The sequence below is a fragment of the Pholcus phalangioides genome, unplaced genomic scaffold (assembly GCF_987345545.1).
Source record: "Pholcus phalangioides strain wild (caught in Gottingen) unplaced genomic scaffold, Ppha-v1.0 ptg000027l_1, whole genome shotgun sequence".
NCBI lineage: Eukaryota > Metazoa > Arthropoda > Arachnida > Araneae > Pholcidae > Pholcus > Pholcus phalangioides.
In genome coordinates, this window is record NW_028301617.1 from 3497978 (window position 1) to 3520013 (window position 22036).

Genomic DNA, 22036 nt, shown 5'->3' on the forward strand with positions numbered 1-22036 from the left:
ACTAATTGATTAATTTTGGGAAAATAAATTTTCAATTTTAAACCAGTGTTTGTTAGATTTAATAAAAATTTGGAAACATTTTGAAACTTATTATGTGTTTGATAAGTTTGTAATTTGATAAAACTTAATGAAAAATAAGGAAATGACATTTTTCTAATTTAGATGAACTAATTGCTTTCCTCTTGGAAATTTACGGTTTGTGAATTAAATAAAATTTAAAAAAAACTCCATCAATTTTTATTCAAAAAAATTCATGAAAAATTCATCATCAAAAGGAATGAAAAAAACACTAAAATTTAATTTTTTTTAAATTTTGTAATTCCGTACTCGGTATACAAATTTATATTTTCAAGCATAAAATAAGTAAAAATTTTTATAAGAAATTTTATAAATTTTATTTTGTAAATTTTAGTATTTTTTTATTGCTTTTGATGAATTTAGGATAGATTTTTCATGAATTTTTTTGAATAAAAGTTGGTGTTTTCTTAAATTTTATTGAATTTAGGAGCCGTAAGTTTCCAAGAGAAAAAAATTGGTTCATCTAAATTGGAAAATGTAATTTTCTTATTTTTCACATGAAGTTTTATTAAATTACAAACTTGTCAAATACATAGTAAGTTTCAAAATATTTCCGATGTTTCCAAATTTGTATTAAATCTAACGAAAACTGGTATAAAATTGAAAATTTATTTATCTAAAATTAATCGATTTGTCATACGATTTTTCAAAGTGGAGTAAATTTACCGAAAAGTAAATTTCGTAGAAAAAAAAAAAAAGAGAAGGCATTTTTGTTTCACGCATAGAAAAATTGTAATAAAAATTAACAAAACGGTAAATTCGGAAGACAAAACACAATTAAATTTCATTTCTCTTTGAAATTTGAGTACGTTCCGAATTCAAGAAGTAGATTTCACCGAAAAGAGAAGAAATTTCCGTCAGTTTTCAAAAAAATTAACAATCAATTTATCAAGAACAAAAATTTCAAGAATTTCGTTAATAGTTTAGTAAATTTAAGGAAAATTCAATTTCAAAACAAATTTTTCTTTTTTTGCAATTTTGTTAGAGATGTGAGTTGAGAATTTTCTTCTGGATGTAAAAATTTGAGAATAATTGAGAATATTGGTTTATATGTAATATTATAATACACTCCCATGCTCACAAACTCCGTAAGTCCCTCTTTTGGTCACTCCCATGCTCACACACTCCTTAAGTCTCTCTTTCGGTCACTCCCATTCTCACACACTCCTTAAGTCTCTCTTTCGGTCACTCCCATTCTCACACACTCTTTGAGTCACACATATGCTTGCATATGGTCACTCACATGCTTGCACACCGTTTTGGTCACTCACATGCTTGCACACCGTTTTGGTCACTCACATGCTTGCACACGCCTAGCACGCAAGCTTGGTCGCTCTTTAGCTTGCTCACTGTCAGGGTTATTGTCATCACTCACGTTGATGGGTCACTTTTTTGATCATTTACAGGTTTGCACATGCTTTAGGTCATTCACACGCTTGCACGCATTCTATGTCACACTTTTTGTCATTTACACATTTACGAATGCTCTGGGTTACTCTTTTGGTCATTGACATGTTTTCACACTCTCTAGGTCACTCTTTACGTCATTTCCATGCTTGCACAGGCTCTATTTTACTCTTTTGGTGATTCACATGCTTTCACACTCTCTGTTTCACTCTTCTAGTCATTCACATGTTTGCACACTCTCTAGGTCACTCTTTACGTCATTTCCATGCTTGCACAGGCTTTAGATCACTCTTTTGGTGATTCCCACGCTTTCATATTATTTATTTCACTTTTTTAGCCATTGGCATGCTTGCACAGGCTTTAGATCACTCTTTTGGTGATTCCCACGCTTTCATATTATTTATTTCACTTTTTTAGCCATTGGCATGCTTTCACATTTACTAGGTCACTGTTTTGGTCACTCACTAACCTAGCCTGTATCTGTCAAGGCTGGGTGGGTGGTTTTACAAATTTTGCCGCTCTTCTCCCATTCCACTCATTTTCTTGACCGATCTTTCCTCGAATTTGCTGCCCCCTCCTGAGCTTGCCACCCTGGACCCGCTATAGCCCGCTTAGCCGCCCCCCCCTCTGTAAATACGCCACTGTTTTTGGCTTAATAACCTCGTAAATACAACTTTTATGTTATGGTGAGTGGTTTCAAATATTCTTCTTATTAAAATTTTGATTAAAATTTCTTTTTATAAAATTAGATAAATTTTCACAAATACGTTCCAGGGGCACTTCAAGTATCACGTGAGCAGATATTTTGCCAATTTTTTTAAATTCCTCTCACCCCCCCCCCCCCCGTCAGCAAACGTCAGTACAACTCTGACCCCTCCTCCCTTGTCAGTTCTGTCTCCCTACCTTCTAATGCACATCAGAGACGTTCCGAGTGTGTGTGTGTGTGGGGGGGGGGGGATGCTACAGAGGATACGAGCCCCCTGCCCCCCCCCCCCAGACGATCAAAAATTTATTTTTTGATGCCACATAAGCTAAACCCATGACGCGCGGGCCAAATGTGGCCGTCGGGATTACATGATGTGGCCTGCCACCTCAAACCTAATTTTGCTATAATGAACTATAACCGGCACGTTTATAGATCACTTAAGTGGCCCGTGGCACAATTCCACAGCAATTCGGCGACCCGTGGTGCATTTTTAGATCACTCGAGTAGTCCCGTGGTACATTCACACATCACTTTAAGAGACACGCGGCACATTTTCGGATGACTTGAGCGGTCCGTGCCACATTTAGAGATCCTTTAAATGGCACTGGCGCAGGTTTAGAGCACTTTAGCCACCCGAACTTCACTTCTGCATCACTCAAGTTACCCGCGGAACATTCCGAGATTACTTAAGTGATCCACGGAATATTTATGGATCGTTTGAGTGACGCACGGTACAGTTCCAGAGCACTTAAGCGGTCCGCGGCACATTTCTAGAGCACTTGAGTGGCACGGACACATTTGTAGATCACTTAAGCGATCCGCGGAACATTTAGATATCGCTAAAGTGGTTCCATAGAGAACTTATCAATGGGGGGGGGGGAATGTTAGTTCAATTGCCCATTATTTAGCGGAAATTTTTCTCGTTTTTGGCACTTACTGAGGAAGATGCCATTTAGACTATTTAATATTTTAATAAAGGGTGGTTGATGACGTAAGCACCACTCAAACCTTCCCCTCCCCGTTCCCTCTTGTCAGCAAACCCGAAACTCCCCGCCTATCGATGCTGACGTAATACTCTAATGACCTCTTGGCGAACCGCTGACGATTTTTTTGGCTGGAATTGGTGGTTTTACTTACTTTTGACAATATTTTGTTTTGCTGAAATTGGAAATTTTAGTCGCCTTTCCCAGTTTGTTTGCTGTAATTGGTGACTTTTCTCACCTTTGACAATTTCTTTGGCTGTAATTGGCGACTTCACCTTAACTTTCACATTTTTTTTTCTTTGCTGCAATTTTAGAGCGTGCCCACAAACTCGCGAAAGGTTGCGCTTTTGTCACACCGAGTAAGATGTCACTAATAATATTTCATATTTTTATGAAGGGTGGTTCATGACGTAAGCATCATCCACTCCCCCCCCCCCCACGTCATCAAAAGTGAGCAAACCCCCCCCCCCTCCCCACCATCGATGCTGACGTAATACTTGAATGACCCCCATAGGAACCAATAGCGACCTAAAGCAAACGTCGTATAAATGTAAAAAGTCGTATAATTTAACGACGTATAAGCGAGGTTCAACTTTAGTAGTGAAAAGAAAATTACAAGATTCATTGAAAGACTCATTATTTGTGGGGATGAAGATTACAAGGAAAAAGATTCATGACTGCCCCCACGGGGACTCGAACCCCGGTTTCCCACTTGCCGGACGAGTGCTCTACTATCTAAGCTATGGAATCACTTCGGATGCTTCAATCTTGGAGCGTATATATACATGTTGAAAGGCTCCGTACACATGGACGGGGCGGCAGCAATCAACTTATAGCTCGTGAGTGACATAGGCCACCGGATGGCCACATGCATATAGAAACGTACTCCCCACTTGTTAATACAATCTTGAATAATGAATAATCTTGTATTTATTTTCCAGAATTTTTTTTTTAAATTCTAGAATTGTTTTTTTATTATTCTAGAGTTGTTTCTCTTATTTATTATGGAATTGTTTCTTTTATTTATTCTACAATTGTTTCTTTATTTATTCCAGAATTGTTTCTTTTATTTATTCCAGAATTGTTTCTTTTATTTATTCTACAATTGTTTCTTTATTTATTCTACAATTGTTTCTTTATTTATTCCAGAATTGTTTCTTTTATTTATTCCAGAATTGTTTCTTTTATTTATTCTACAATTGTTTCTTTATTTATTCTACAATTGTTTCTTTATTTATTCCAGAATTGTTTCTTTTATTTATTCCAGAATTGTTTCTTTTATTTATTCTACAATTGTTTCTTTATTTATTCTACAATTGTTTCTTTATTTATTCCAGAATTGTTTCTTTTATTTATTCCAGAATTGTTTCTTTTATTTATTCCAGAATTGTTTCTTTTATTTATTCCAGAATTGTTTCTTTTATTTATTCCAGAATTGTTTCTTTTATTTATTCTACAATTGTTTCTTTATTTATTCTACAATTGTTTCTTTATTTATTCTACAATTGTTTCTTTATTTATTCCAGAATTGTTTCTTTTATTTATTCCAGAATTGTTTCTTTTATTTATTCTACAATTGTTTCTTTATTTATTCTACAATTGTTTCTTTATTTATTCCAGAATTGTTTCTTTTATTTATTCCAGAATTGTTTCTTTTATTTATTCTACAATTGTTTCTTTATTTATTCTAGAATTGTTTCTTTTATTTATTCCAGAATTGCTTCTTTTATTTATTCTACAATTGTTTCTTTATTTATTCTACAATTGTTTCTTTATTTATTCCAGAATTGTTTCTTTTATTTATTCTACAATTGTTTCTTTTATTTATTCTACAATTGTTTCTTTGATTAATTCTAGAATTGTTTGTTTAATTAATTCCAGAATTGTTTCAAATATTTATTTTCTAGAATTGTTTTTTTATTATTCTAGAGTTGTTTCTCTTATTTATTATGGAATTGTTTCTTTAATTCATTCCAGATTTGTTTCTTTTATTTATTCCAGAATTGTTTATTTTATTTATTCTAGAATTGTTTCTTTATGTAATCCTGCGACATAATCACTTTTAAAGACCAGGGTGGGGGAAAGGGGTTCTTAACGCATGGGTCGTGAACCAAACTGGGGTAGCAGGTCTTCCGAGATGGATCATTCAAATCCACTAACAACCAGCGATTCTAGAGCTGTGGTTCCCGTCCCAAACATGATTCGCAGGGGCTTCCGAGATGTGTCGTGCAAATCCCCTTGCAGCCCGATATTCCTAAACTATGATTCACGACCTTAAACTTGGTCCGCAGAACTTTTCCGAGATGTGTCGTGCAGATTCACTTACAGACAGGGATTCTTGGGCACGACCCCAAACGTCATTTGCAGCGGCTACCCAGATGAGCCTAATACAAAGCATCTTCCACCGGTTGCTCGCGAGCGCCACGATGCTGCTCCATTGTGCATCCAGAGTGCTCGATGCTCGTGTCCGATTTCGTGCTCACCAGCAACCTTGTGAATGTTCCGATTGAACACTTTGCACAAATTGCATTCAAAGATTGAAATCATCTTGATTTCGTGCATTCGTATGTCAAACTTGCCGTGAGGGTGCTCCTCTTTTGATGATGGGTACAGGCGGTGCTCGCAACCAACTAGAAGAGGTTGCAGACCTCTGGTCTAATAAATCCACTTGCAGTCCTTAACAACTCCACGGGGATTTCGGCGATTTAGAAAAACAAACAGTCTGATAAGTCGCGAAACTGATCTTGTTGATTTTGGGTCTAGGCTGCATGAGAGGTATTCCCGTAACTATCGGACCACTTTGGGTCTAGGCTACTTCACCAAACACCAACTCTGGCCATATCGCTATATTGCAATTTACTGCCATTAGTGAGATGGGTTGGAAGTGAAGTTGCTGTCTATCGGTGGTCGCCTCGAGTTCGTTTTGGGAAAATATCTTATCTATATCCTCCCTTGGGTTTTAACCCGGGACCCTGACAACAACCTTCACGATGGTAGACGAGCAACTTACCACCATGCCACTCGGGCACTTTGAGTCTAGGCTATCACCTACAAGAACCCCTACAATAGACATAGAACTAATTTACATCATTGAAAGTGCTGATCATGCAGAACCACATCCTGTCGTAATCACTGTCGATCAGCTTTGCGCCCAGTCGCAAAAACAAATAGTAAGTGTCATGTAACGTACAAGGTCACGTGACACATGACGTCACATCTCTCTCGATTGCAATTAGCGGGAACCCGCATTCATTCATTCCTCACCGAACTAAAACAACTCCCAAAATTGATGCAGGAAATATGGCAGGTGTTTACTCTGCCGCACGAAAATCTGCCGAAAGCGTTCATTTAGTGTTATTCCGGTGCAGGTCAGTGACGTCCGTGACGATGACTTAGTGACTAACTTTCCTTCACTGTGTCGTGAAGAACTTCGATTGAAAAAAAAAATCTTGAATATTCCGTGGCCATTTCGCCGGGAAAATGACCATCCGGTCATCATCGGGAAAATGCTTTCGATAGCCATTACTAGTGATGAGTGACTCACGTGTGACGCCGAGTTATCACGTTAAAGGAACGCCAGCTATCGCTCTTTAATGGATCCCCCAAAGGATAAGATCCGACGATACTGTTGCGTCACCTGTCGGAGGAGGGTGTACGTGCTGCATCCGTACCCATATTACGACGTAAGTATGGTCCACCGAGAACGAAAAGGACCTCGACGGTCAATTTTTATTCAGGAATAATTATTATCTATCCATCCATTACGAGAAGACTTGGCCATGCCTCCTTTGAAAAATCCAATTGCAGAGAGCGCCCCCTTCCCTGAATGTACGTGACCTAAAACACGATACGTCCCCCCTAAATATACGTATACCTAAAAACCTGCATGACTACTCGAAACAGGTTCACGAGGATCCACTGGGTAGCTCCAATGTGAGGGCGGTTTATCCCTTAAGAGAGTGCAGGGCCACTTCTTTGGTTTGAAAACGTGTCGCGGGCCACTTAAGTGATCTATAAATGTGTCGTGGATTGCTTAAGTGCTCTGGAACTGTGACGTATCGATTTGAAAAATGGGATGCTGGATACTCGGTTCCGGAACTGTGTTGCAGGCACTCACGTGCTCTGGGAATAGTCGCGGGTTGCTAAAGTGCTCTGGAACTGTGCCGCGGTGATCTCAAAAGTGTGACGTTGCATACTCTGTTCTGGAACTGAGTTGCAGGCACTCAAGTGAACTAGGAATGTGCCACGGTACACTTGATTAATCTGGAACTATGCCACGGGTTACTGAAGTGTCTTGTAAATGTGCCGCAGGCCCTTAATAGATACAGAACTGTGCGATGGTAATATGTAAATATGACCTCTGTCTTATCCTTGGTCACTCAAATGAGCTATAAATGTGCCGTGGTTCGCTTAAGAGCTCTGGAACTGTGCCGCGTTGATTTCACAAATGGGCCGCTGGGTACTTACGCTTACAGTATTCCAGAACTGTGCTGCAGGTCACTGAAGTGATTTGGTAATGTGCCGTGGGACACTTAAGAGGTATGCAACTGCAGCGTGGGTCGCTTAAGTGATTCGGAAATGTGTCACGTGACACTTGAGTGATCTGTAAATGAGCCACGGGGCCACTTAAGTGATCTCGAAATATGCCACCGGCCACTCAAACTGCACGTGAAACTGCACCACAGGTATATTAGGTCGCGGGAAGCATGAGATCACTCCGAGGGCCACATTTGGCTCGCGGGCCCTTGGTTGGGCATGCATGCTCTAACGCAGTGTTTCTTAGACTTTTTTCACCCGTGGCCCCCTTGAACCATATTTTTTTCTCGTGGCTCCCTTTATACGTAATGAATTGATTTTTTCTGTGAATTCATACTGAACGAAAATTTTGCAAAGAAGATTGACCTCCAGACCTACTGGCCTAGAATTTATTGAGCTCCCCGCTAGTCCAAGTTCTACTCAGGGCCGTCTCAACATCATGGGCCTCCCTGGGCAAAGTGATGCTATGGTAGTCCCATACTTAACTGGAAATAAACAGCCCCCAACCACCATATTTCCTACTTATTTTCAAAATTTATTGTACTATACAAAATATCATAAGGTGGGGGGTCACTTATGGACATGGGACCCCGTCACAAGAGTGGGACTGACAGAGCTGCAGCCCGGGGGGGGGGGGCTGATATAGTTTTCATCATTGTTTGTTTTTCACTCTATAAATTTAATATAGGGGAGGGGTCTGTGAAAAATCTATCCGGGGAGGGGAGCAGCGAAAAACAACATCTTAGGGAACCTGCTGCAAAATGTAGGTGGTCAGGCCCGTGTAGGTCCATGCCCTAAGACGGGCTTGGTTTTATGGGTGGGTTTTATTGGATTCATTATATACAGTCAGTAATATAAAATCTTTATTTCTTCACACCTTAATTTTTCTTCTCAGCTCTCTGCAGCCCTCCAAACTACCTGTCATGGCCCCTTTCTCCATTTTCTTCCGTGGCCCCCCCCCCCTTGAAGTATCCCAGTGCCACTATCGGGCCACATGGCCCCCGGTTGAGAACCACTGCTCTAATGGTTATTACTTATAGAAACCATCGCTGTGCATGATTTGAGATGTACAGTATTTACTATATGTATAAATGTTGTTTACCATGTAAATTATGCATTATACTTTTTTTTTGGACAGACTGGTATATGTAGCAGAAGAGTGTTGGCCGGAATGCTTTGGACACAAGCTCTGCTAGCAGCTCTGACTGTCATCGGGGTGAGTTCTGGCCTTTTCTTATTATCTCTGAGCGTCTTAAACTTCATTTATAGTACTTGAAACTAACACGTGGGCAAAGAGTGTCGTTGAAGGCTTTTTCCCAATTTGCTGCCGTTTTTAGGCAGTGGATGTTACCCTCTGCCCCCATGTCTTTGATGGCTCCAAGCATCTCCTGGGTAAGGCTTGCTTACGCCTAAATATTCGTCGGGCGAGTGCTGCGCGCCGCCACTTCCCCCCCTCCCTTCCCCCCCCGAAAAACATAGAAAAGACGCGTGCCTTTTGAATGCACGTTGCAGGCTTGCGTGTCCTTAGAAATAGGCAATAAAATATGCTTGTGCCTACCCCTCTCACATGCGTAGTATACTTGCACAGGATAGTTAACCACGCATACTTGCATGTACAGGCATGTACTTGCGTGCCTAAAGAAATGCGTATGATACTTGCGTGCCTAAAGAAATGCGTATGATACTTGCGTGCCTAAAGAAATGCGTATGATACTTGCGTGCCTAAAGAAATGCGTATGATACTTGCGTGCCTTAGGAAATACGTAGGATTCTTGTGCACTCGTTGAAATGTCCATCCCAGAAATGTTCAGAATGGAAGGAGTCTGAAATGTCTAGAGAAAACACACTCAACAGATGTGCGTAGGAAGCTTGCGTACTCCTATAAAATGAGCACGAAGCTTATGAATTCCAGGAAATTCTTGGTAAGCTTATAGACTCCACAAAATTCTTGGTAAGCTTATAAACTTCAGGAAATTCTTGGCAAGCTTCCGTACTCCTAAAAATGCTCAGGAAGCTTATGTGTGCTTCTAGAAATGCGTAGGTAGCTTGCGTACTCCTGAAAATGGGCACGAAGCTTATAAACTCCAGGAAGTTCTTGGGAAGCTTGAGTACTCCTGGAAATTCTTGGCAAGCTTCCATACTCCTAAAAATGCTCAGGAAGCTTATGTGTGCTTCTAGAAATGCGTAGGAAGCTTGCGTACTCCTGAAAATGGGCACGAAGCTTATAAATTCCAGGAAATTTTTGGGAAACTTATAAACTTCTCGATAAACTGCCATGCTTGAGAAGCTTGAGCAATCATAGAAATGAGCATACCATTTAACCACATATATTATATTAACCACACTCATACCACATAAAAACCACTTACGCACTCTCTCTCTCTCCTAAAACTGCATGGGGAAAACTTGCATACTCCCAGAAAGGCATGAAAAGCTTGCTTCCTCCTAGAAATGCTTAGGAAGCTGGCGTATCCTCTTAAGTATAAGCTTGCGTACACCTAGAAAAGCATTCGAAACTTGCACGCTCCCAGAAATGCTTGGGGACGCGCAAGTTTGTGTTCTTCCGGAAATGCGTGGGAGGCTTGTGTATAATGCTTGTGGCAATGAGGCTTGTGTAAATGATCGAAAAGCTTGTGCGCTTCTGCAAATATGTTTAGGAAGCTTGTATGCTTCTACAAATGAATAGGAAGCTTGAGTACTTTTACAAATGCGTAGTAAGCTTATAGAAAGGCTCCTGGAAATTCACCCATTCGCCTTCCTGGGAATGCGTAGGAAGCTTACGTGGCACTACAAATCGGTAGGAAACTTGTGTACTTCTACAAATGAATAAGAAGCGTTTGTTCTTGTACAAATGGGTTGGAAGTTTGAGTACGCCTGAAGATGCACGGACAGCTTGCGTACTCATAAAAATAATTAATAAACTTATTCATTACAGATGCTCAGTAAATTTATGTACTCCTAGAAATGTCCAGGAAGCTTGTGCAGTTTTAGAAATGATTGGGAAGCTTGCGTACTCCTGGAAATGCTCAGAAAACTTGCATACCCTTGAAAAAGTTTAGGAAGCTTGAGTACACCTGGAAATGCTCGGGAAGCTCGCCCAGCCGTCAAAGTGCTTGTGAAGCTTGCGTACTCCTGGAGATAAGATCAGAAACGCGTGTACTCCAACATATGTGTTGGAAACTTGCGTAATCTTGGAAATGCTTCGGAAGATTGCGTACTCCTACAAGAAAACGGTAGAAACCTTGCTTACTCCAAGAAATGTTTAGGAAGCTCCCCCTAGAGAAGAATAGGAACTTTTTCCGATGAGGAAAGCCTTAAACTATGCCCCCCCCCCCCCCACACTTTCAACCTCGAAGACACCGAACCCGTTCGTTCGCCCTCATGTATTATTCATGTTCACATGCCGATAAGATACACCATCTGATACCAATAACGAAAAAGGTAAAAGAAAAGTTATTTATATCTGAAGAAATGTTTCATATAGGAAATCCCTTCTCCCCCCCCCCCCCCCTGGTACCACTGACCGAGTGGAATGAGTTGGGACAGGGGAGGAAAAAAAATGGTTGCCTTATACGACATGAATGGCCGTTTTTGTACACGTGATCCGACCGCCAGATAAAAAAGTCGGCTATTTCCTACATGATTAGACAGGTTGTCATGATGGCGGTGGCGGCTTTCTTCCTGATCAGCTTCAGGCAGACAGAGAGTGGCTTCCAATAATAATAATAATAATGTAGGGCCCTTTCATGGTCGGTCACGGTCAAGTTCTTCTCTCTAGTCGTCGTCGTTTTCTTAGATGGTGGGCCCTTTTCATCCAGCGAATCGGCTTCTTAATTGCTATTCAGAGGCCAATTCTTTCGAAAGCTGGGTCATCCCGTGAAGAATTCGAAGCCTCTTTCTCTCTCTGGCCCACCGTTCTTTTTTTTTTTTTGCTTTTTTGGCAGATGCTTACATTGTGAGTCACCATTCTTCACGTTAAATAAGCAGGCTTGTGTTTATTCATCGATTTTTATGCTATACGAATGGAGGGTACTTGCGTAGCTTATAAAAACTCCAAGATTTGTTTGCGTGTGCTCTTTGAAATGTGCGTCACAAGAATGTCCGGAATGGGGAAGTCTATATGGTCTACACAAGATTTTCTCTAACTAGAAATGCGTAGGACGTTTGCGTACTCCTGAAAATGCATGAGAATCATACGAACTAACGGAAATTGTTGATAATTTTGCGTGCTCCTGGAAATGCGTGGGAAGCTTGCGTACTCCAGGAAATGCGTGGGAAGCTTGCGTAGCCTACTCTTTGAAAATGCATGCGTACTTTTGAAAATGCATGAGAAGCTAACGGAAATTCTTGGGATAATCTTGCGGAAATACATGGGAAGCTTGCGTAGCCTACTCCTTGAAATGCATGAGAAGCTTGCGTAGCCTACTCCTTGAAAATACATGCGTACTTTTGAAAATGCATGAGAAGCTAACGGAAATTCTAGATAATCTTGCGGAAATACATGGGAAGCTTGCGTATTCCTGGAAATGCATGGGAAGCTTGCGTATTCCTGGAAATGCATGGGAAGCGTGCGTATTCCTGGAAATGCATGGGAAGCTTGCGTATTCCTGGATATGCATGGTAAGTTTGCGTATTCCTGGAAATGCATGGGAAGCTCGTGTAACCTACTCCTAGAAATGCATGTAGTTAGTACAGCTACAGTGTACTAACGAAATTCTTATGAATTCTATTGCGTACTAACGGAAGCTTGAGTATTTCTGGAAATGCATAGGAAGCTTGCGTACTACTGGAAATACATGGGGAGCTTCCACACTAATGGAATTGCGTGGACCTGCATAGGAATCTTGCGTACTCCTGAAAATATTTCATACTATATTATGCGCATGATCCTTTCATACTATTTTACGCATAGGAATGAGACTTGCGTACTTTTGGAAATATGAATGAGGCTTATACGAATATAAGGCTAGCGTACTATGTTTTGCGTGTCAGGCTTGCGCACTATTTTATGCGTATGAGGCTTGCGTAATACGACAATTGCTGACGTGGATTGCGTACTCGTTTATGCGTACGAGGATTACATACTATTTGACGCGTACGAGCCTTGCATAGTATTTGCAAGGCTCATACACTAGAATATTATTATTACACAAGTAACACACTAGAATATTATTTCAAGGGTACGAGGCTTGCATACTGTTCTATGCGTATGAGGCTTTCGTGCTATTTCAAGCATAGGAATGAGGCTTTCGTGCTATTTCAAGCGTAGGAATGAGGCTTGCGTAGGCCTACTCGTGAGAATGCGAATGAGGCTTTGCATACTTGGGCAAATACGAATGAGTACACGTACGAAGCTTGCATGATATTTCATGCGTATGAGGCTTGAGTACTCGTAAAATATGAATGTGGCTTGCGTGCTCGCAGAAATGCGAATGTGAATTGCGTACTCGCAGAAATGCGAATGTGAATTGCGTACTCGCAGAAATGCGAATGTGAATTGCGTATTCATAGAAATTTGAATGCGGCTTTCGTACTCGTGGAAATGAGCACAAGGATCACCTACTGCTTGAATCAGCTGCGTATTTGTAGCAATACGTCCCTCTCTTGCGTACGAGAATCGCTTGTCATTGTAAATGTTAACGGAAATTGCGAACTCTTGGAAACAGGACTGCAGGGACTGCGTACATTCAGGAACGAAAGCGTACTCTTCTCGTAAAAATGCGAACGAGGCTTGTGTACTATTTTAAGCGTGTGAGACTAGTGCAGTTCGTCAATTGCTTACTCATTTTATGCGTACGAACGAGGCTTGCACACACTAGAATATTATTTTATGCGTACGAACGAGGCTTGCACACACTAGAATATTATTTTATGCGTACGAACGAGGCTTGGATACTATTTTGTGCGTATGAGGCTTGCATACTGTTTTATGCGTATGAGGCTTGCATACTGTTTTATGCGTATGAGGCTTGCATTCTTGCATTGTGAGTATGAGGCTCAGCAGATGGGGTGACAAACACCAACTAACATTTTCCACGGAAAAAACCAGAATTGTGATTTACACATGGAACAGAAAATGGGTAATTGGAAAATTAACCCTCAAGGGACAAGAATTAACCATACGTGACAGAGTGAAATACCTTGGATGTCATTTGGATTCTAAGCTCTCCTGGAAATCCCATATTCAAGAACGAGCTAAACGGGCCACTAATATACTTATGCTGTGCAAAAGAATTATTGGCAAAACCTGGGGTTTAAACCCTAAAACCACTCAGTGGATTTATACTGCTATTGCACGCCCAATGCTGAGCTATGGTTGTGTGGTATGGCATCAGGCGTTATCAAAGACGCTCTTATGAAACTGTCCTACAAAAAGTGCAAAGACTAGCTTACATTCTTATTACGGGAGCCTTACCCAGCTCTCCCTCCATCACCCTTGAAACTACTCTTAAGATACCACCTCTGAGATGGTACCTACAAGGAGAAGCGTTTAAAACTATGTATAGGATGGAAAGAAATGGCACATGGTGCAATCGACCATATATGGGATACAAACCTTCTTTCAAGAATCATCTTGACAGCTGTCTACTGGGAAAAGTGGAGATCCCCTCTCTACTAATGCCAAAAGACTCCTGTTCCAAAACAAAAAATTTTACTAAATGCTTCACTATCCACATACTCAGGAGAAATGAAGTTGCTCACATAATTGATAGCATCTCAACAGGAGTTATTGAGTGTTACACCGATGGTTCTAGGATTACTGATACTGGAGCTGGATCAATTTTCCGCATCTTCGGAGTGGATCACGACTACCAAAAGATGCATTTGTATCTACGCAAAACGTCCACAGTCTTTCAAGCTGAAGTATTACCAATAGCCATACTGGCTGAAAGTCAGATTACCAAAGGGTATCATGGCAAAAAAATTGTTATCTTCTCTGATAGCCAAGCAGCACTATTGGCTCTTGACAACTTCCTCAAGTTTCAACTGTGTGTGAAATACTGCACTGACATGCTGAATAACTTGGCAGCATTGAGCAACAACGTCAACCTTTACTGGGTTCCTGGTCACGTAAATTTCCAGGGAAATGAACTCGCAGACCAGATAGCCAAAGAGGCAGCGAACATGAAGCTACCTGGACCTGAACCTTTCTATCCTGTTTCGATGTCAACCATCAAAGGAGATGTCAAACAATGGATAGAAGACAAACACATGCGGCAATGGAACTCAAGGCAGGACTGCAGACATGCCAAGCTGGCCTAGGGAACCCATCCGAATATTGCCAAAAAACTTATCTCATTGAACAGGAAACAAATTCGACAGGTTATACAGATAATCACTGGTCATGCTAACCTAGCGAAACACCTACACAGCTGTGGCTATACAGATTCACCTATTTGTCCTGCGTGTGGAGAAGAAGACGAAACTCCACTCCACTATGTGGGACGATGTCCCGCCTTCTCTATCCCGAGAAGGAACTACTTCGGTGATCATCAGGTGACACTAAGTGAAGTTGTTAATGCTCCCAGCATTTACAACCTGGTAAATTTTCTCAATTACACTAAACACCTAAATTCATGGTGAGTTTCAATTCTGCTTTAACTTGAACTTTCATGCATTACTATTTAATAACTTCATGTTGAGTTCTCAGCCATATCTCTGAGAAATTCTCTGCTCCTTTTCTAAAAGGGCACCGCAGACAGGAGCAGCCTCAAATTTTCTGACATGGCTTTACCGGTTGCGGTTCTCCATAATCTCCCATACACAGAGATTCAATATAATGTGGTAATAGATACCATAACTTTCGTCCCCGGAGCAGCCACCAAACTATGGGTATTTCCACAGAATAATGTTTTTCTTCATTCTCACATGACCCACAACTCATGTTGAACCACTTGGTGTTAGAGCAATGGGCAAATTTTGCCTAGGTTTTTCCCCTATGGGACGCCAAATGATGATGATGATGATGAGGCTTGCATACTGTTTTATGCGTATGAGGCTTGTATACTGTTTTATGAGTATGAGGCTTGTATACTGTTTTATGCGTATGAGGCTTGTATACTGTTTTATGAGTATGAGGCTTGTATACTGTTTTATGAGTATGAGGCTTGTATACTGTTTTATGAGTATTTGCATACTGTTTTATACGTATGAGTCTTTCATGCTATTTCAAGTATAGGAATGAGGCTTGCGTAGGCCTACTTGTGGAAATGCGAATGAGGCTTTGCATTCTGGGAGAAATACGAATGAGTATTGTGTTAGGCGCGGATCCAGACAGGGAGGGGGAAGGACGTTTCCTCACAACAGCCAAATATTATGTGAAAAATCGTTCTGTCCACGCCTGTATTGAATGCGCAGGAAATCCTCTCACGGTACTCGTTGTGCGTAATTTCGTGGATCGTCAGTCTACATTCAGATAAAACATTCGTTCTTGTTGAGAAGCGGTCATATCACCCTAAAAGAAGCCGTCGGCGAACGTAAGTTGAGAGCAGCTACGTTTATGAAAAGGGGGTAGCAGAGTTCGCTTGCATACATTACACCTTTAATTGCAAGAGCGTCGGTTATCGTTGATAACCTGTTATGATGTGCGAAAAAACCCGCTACAACGGTTATCTCGTCTCGTGTTCCTCGGAACTTATCTCTGGTAAACGATCTCTTTCTTGCTTTAGTGGCCATGAGATGAACTCCTCCGGCGGAAAATGTCACGAATGATGACTATCTTCTTCCTCTTCCTCTTTTGGTCACAAAGGATTCCCGCTGCCATCTGTTGGGAGCAACGGAATGTTGATTATTTTATAATCAAAATATTTCATACTAATTATGATTAATTTTTTTTTCTTTCTAGTTCATTTTGGCCGCCGAGGAGGTCAAGGACAACACGGACGTCACGCATAAGGACCTCACGGACCTCCCTCAGCCGACGATACACGAACCGGAGAAGACCGGTGGCGCACAGGACAGGGCAGATGTCGGCCCACAGTATAAGTTGGTACCGGCAGGTCCGCCTCCAAACAGAAATTCTCCGGGTTCCATAGACCAGCCGGCCTTACCTCCAGGTATAAAACGATCCCACTTGCTTCCCCATCCACCTCAATCTCCGCATCCACCACAGCAGCAGCAGCAGCGTCACAAGGACTTCCCTCTGGACAGGGTCTATCACACCTCGAACCAGATCCTTCACAATACTTACGAAGTCCCGCCGGGTGGAGTCCAGGTAGGTCAGGACTTCCCGGCGCACGGTGGTGGTGGTGGAGGATTCCACGGCGGACACGACGGACCGGAACACTATCAGGGATCCCACGAGGAATACGACGGCGGCGTGCCGTCCATCCAAAACGGAGACGAGTACGGCATATACAAGCAGGATAACCAGAACAATCTGTTCCAGGGGTTCCCGAGCCTGCCGCATAGTGACACGTGGCCCCTGCCGATGCCGGACATGCCTAAAATCATCCACTTGGACGTCAAGTGCGAGAAGAATCTCATGAAGGTGTCCGTCGAGTTTGATAAGCCTTTCCACGGGATCATATTCAGCAAAGGCCACTACAGCTACGGTGGATGCGTCCACCTACCGGCCGGATCCGGACAGAAGAGCGTCTTCTTCGACATATCCATCAACAGCTGCGGGACGCACGGCAGCTCCCCGGCCGGACAATACGGGACGTACGGTGGTCCCAACAGCGCCGGCAGCTACTTCGAGAACACCATCGTCGTCCAGTACGACCCTCAGGTGCAGGAGGTGTGGGACCAGGCCCGGAGGCTCAGGTGCACGTGGCACGACCAGTACGAGAAGGCCGTGACCTTCCGCCCGTTCCCCGTCGACATGCTGAACGTGGTGCGCGCCGACTTCGCAGGCGACAACGTCGGATGCTGGATGCAGATACAGGTCGGCAAGGGACCCTGGGCAAGTGAGGTCGCGGGGATAGTCAAGATCGGCCAGACGATGACGATGGTCCTCGCGATAAAGGACGAGGAGAACAAGTTTGACATGATGGTGCGCAACTGCATCGCGCACGACGGCAAGAGGGCCCCGATCGAGCTCGTCGACAGCCAGGGGTGCATCGTCAGGCCGAAGCTAATGAGCCGCTTCACGAAAGTCAAGAACTTCGGGTCCAGCGCCTCCGTGCTCGCGTTCGCACATTTCCAGGCCTTCAAGTTCCCGGATTCCATGGACGTCCACTTCCAGTGCACCATCCAGATCTGCAGGCCGAACTGCCCCGAACAGTGCGGTTCCAGCGGCCTGAGTTACCAGATCGGCAACGGGGGTCCCGATGACCATTACATAGCCGGTAGCAACAACCTCCCGGTCGCCAAACCCAGGGAGCAGAGGGACTTGCGCACAAAGATCTGGACCGAGACCGAAGGCAACAGCACGACCGTCCGGGAAATGACGGAGATCGGTCTCCAGAGGGTCATCCGCGTGGTGTCGACGGGGGACCTGGCTTTCGGGGAGACCTCGTCGTCTTCTTCGGGGGCGGTTGAGAAGAGCGTCCCCGTCTTCCAGACGTACGAGAAGGACGACTTCATCTGCATGTCGACGCCGGGGTTCGCGGCGTCGCTGGTGGTGCTGCTGTCGATCCTGGTGATATCGTGCCTGGTGGCCGCTTTCCTCTGCATCAGGCAGAAGTCCCCCAGGGACGTTATAACGTCGATATCGTCCACCGTCATCAAGAAGAACAAGCACTGAGACCAAGCGTCGTCCGCCCACCATCAACCAATCAATTTCAATGTTCAGGGTCCTCGTCACCCACAAGTGATCCGACAAGTACTTCGATCAAATTAGTCATTTCGAAAAATCCTATTACAGTGGGACCTCCCATAACGGACACTTTTTGAATTCAGTCAGCGCGGACCGCACTAATTATCAACGAATGCTCCCCGTTAGTGGACGAAGCGGACGAAATTTCCGGTCCCGTAGGTGTCCGTTATCGAGAGGTTCCACTGTAGTATTTGTGTCACCCGTTTCTTGATGGATATTGGTGTGTTAATTTTTCTCGGAAAAGGTCATATTATAGGGTTACCATTTTTTTAATTTTATCTCCCCCCCCCCCTCTTTCATCAATTTTATCTAAAAATTTACACGTATACAGCCACTACCCGACTTAAAGACTATCGAGTTGCGAACAAAAATATTTATCACATTTTTGGCGAATTCCACATCGACATTGGCAAGCAAAAAAAAAAAATCAACCAGATGTTTCTTCTCTTCTCGTTTTGTTTGCTGAATTACGCGTTTCCAACCGATCCCTCTAAGGACCCTGGGAAGGAGGAACATCCCTCTAAGGATCCCCCCCCCCCAAGGAGGGGGAAAAGCGCGCGTGGCGATCAATTACATAACTACCAAATATCAGGAAGGGCTTGCTCTAAGATGGGGGGGGGGGGGGGACAGAAATAGGACATTTTCGGAGGTGCCGCCATGAAGAAAACATTGGGAGGGGGCCTGAAAGTTACCAGTAGTTCCCCGGGACTCAAGCCTGTGCGCAGAAAGGGGAGGGTACAATGAATCGTAATTTTCATTAATTATTGCGGGTGGTGTGGAGGCTCAGCCTCCTCAAAAAATTTATTGGAGTGTGGGGACGCACTGAAATAACCTCAGCCCCATAGGCTCCGGTGCCTATGCATGGTCAAAAACGGGAACACGGAGTGGGAAAAGGTATGTGAACTAATTCTAGGTTGGCTGGCTCCCTTTGTTGCGTTGTGAGTGCGTGTGAGTTTATGATTGAGATTGTTGTTAACACATAGCTGGGAGGGGGGGGGGAGGCAAGTTTTTCTTAGCCTCTCCCCTATTGGCATGAAAATTAAAGAGAGGAAGTACTTAAAAATCTGAACAATATTCTGAAATCCTCAGAGAAGACAATGTGAATTTGAAGGCATTGGGTGAATTCTCGCGAAATTGGCGAGATTTTCATCCATGGACGATGCTCGGGAAGAGTCTTGCGTCGTGGAGAGTGGCAGTATATTCATCCGAACCATCATTAGTAGAAGACGCTTGGCCACGCCTTTAGCGTATTTGCGCATTTGCAACCTATTCAGACAGATCGAAAACAGTGCCGTCTTAACGCATGGGCCCCACCAGGGAAAAGGCAGTGGAAACTTTCAACGATGGAGTTGTGACCAAAGTACGTTCTCATGATGGATGGAACCGTTGGACCCCCCACCCCCTCCCCATCCACATCCAGATTCAAGATCGTACGTCTAAAATGTGATAACTGAGTAATACATTGTACAGCGGAGTCGAAAGTGTTATGCACTAGTGGGGTGCTGCGCTTTATATGGTAGCTAGATTTTTTCGATTTCTGAACGAATTCTCGCGCGGGGGTGCTCAAACCGTTCGTACAGATTACTATGGTTGCTCGAGCACCCACAGCTCCGACGCCTAAGAATTGTATACACGATGACGATGTTATTATTGTGGTTTTCTTGATATAATAGCACACATACGTTGAGCGTAACCATTGGCACGTTTGAGGATCAGGTGGCGCCTCTCCCGCAGGCGAGATCACCCCCCCCCACTTCCCAGGTCCGCTGCAGTAAATTTCAAGTGAAAACCGGTTTAGGTTCAGCGATGAATGATAATTATGCGAAATTCCATCACCAGATGGCGTTGCGGCTTTGAGTTTTTTTTTTATTTATTTGCCTTGAAATGAGTCATTATACGATAACGTAATCGTCGTTATCTTACGTGTGGGGGCCTGTTATTATTTTTTTAATGAAAGAGGAGAAATGTCGTCCACCGATTCATTGTTCATTATTCATCGTTTAATTTATTATTTCATATTTTTCTTTCGTGGTTGATGTTTGTTATGCTTCGTATTTAGGAATTAAAATATTCTTGTGAAAAAACCAAACATTTTTGGTGTGCGTTTCTTCTTTCCTGTCAAACGGATTTGGGGCGGGGCCGTTCAAGTATTACGTCAGCGAATTTTTAGCCATTTTTGACTCACCCGCCCCCCCTCCCCCACCCCTGTCAGCAGCTTAGAATAATTCATATCTTCAAAAAGGGGTGGTTGATGACGTAAACAACCTTCAAACCCCCTGCCCCCGATGCTGATATAATACTTGAATGATCCCTATATATCTATATCTATCTATCTATATATATATAAAATTGATTTTCTGTGTGTGTGTGTGTATGTTCTCTATACAAATCTACAATTTTAGATCGATCGTCGCCAAATTTTGCATATATACCAAATGGGACCCGACTTGAACGATAGGCTACTTTAAAATTTCGTCAGACCAGGGCAAATGCCCCAAACGGGCAAAAAAACTGTCCGGCAACAATGGTTTTTGGGCCACAACAATCACTTTCCGAACGTTTACTTTGGTTACCGTGGTTCCCTAGCAATGCGTTTCAGGCGTGTATATGCCTTTACAACGGTTTGTCACTTCTTTAATCCTGTTAGTATATGTATGATAGTTTATGCCTTTATAATGGTTTGCCACATTTTCAATATACTCTCAGTAATGAGGCTTTTCGAATAGACGTCATGATGATCATCAGCATCGCTTTGAGAGTCAGGAAAAGGGTGATAGAAATCAGATAGACCTCATAGAAATCAGTGCTAAAATTGTCGATTTTACTGTAGAAATGCGGAAATTAGTGGGATTTTCCGCCCCATCAATAATTTTAAAAATTGTATTGAATTCTAGGTTTTTGAAATATTCAGTTCGCTTAGAGATACACGAAGCCCAGGAGATTAAATATGACGTAATTAGCCGGACCTACTTTTGAGTTGGATATCAATGCATAATAACATAACATATCATAATAACATTGATTTCAACTTTTTATTTACATCTTCTCAAGCATGAAAGTTAATGTCTCCGCATTGCGTCTTTAAATATTCAACTGCATAAATTCATATACAGTCGAATCCCGTTATAACGAACGCCAAAAGACCTTAAGAATCACTTCGTTACATCGAAATTTCGTTATAAAAGAATTCCACGTTACCTAGCATTGTTCCTATGTAAACTTATTTGGGGGATTATAAAAGTGTTCGTTAAAACGAGATTTTCGCTATAATGGTATTCGTTAAAACGGAATTCGACTGTAGTTTAGGATAAAGCACATCGAAGAAATTCCACAGCTTTAATTCAGGACTTTTTGGAAGCTGAAATAGGCAGAGATGGATAACTTGTAGTTCAAAAGGGGGAGGGGGGCGGAATCGAAATACTTAGCGCCCCTTACAAAAGGAAAATAAATATATATATTCATTTCTACGTTTCTTTAAATCTAGATTTTTTTTTTTCTTCAAGAGTCGCGCTGGAAGTCGCCATATTGGTTAACACGGTTTGCATGTCCGTCAAAGAACGGGGCATG

At 42.5% G+C, this 22036-nt stretch overlaps 1 protein-coding gene across 1 annotated transcript in view; it reads left to right on the top strand.

Annotated features, from left to right (window-relative positions):
- The window catches only part of LOC149068091 (uncharacterized), a 55199-nt gene extending 34641 nt beyond the window's left edge, over positions 1-20558 (top strand). The window contains exons 2-3 of the mRNA XM_089251962.1: positions 8849-8926; positions 16556-20558. Of these exons, the coding sequence (XP_089108088.1) occupies positions 8882-8926; positions 16556-18397 (1887 nt within the window). The 5' untranslated portion in view covers positions 8849-8881 and the 3' untranslated portion in view covers positions 18398-20558. The remainder of the gene's footprint in view (positions 1-8848; positions 8927-16555) is intronic.
- The last annotated feature ends 1478 nt before the right edge of the window (positions 20559-22036 follow it).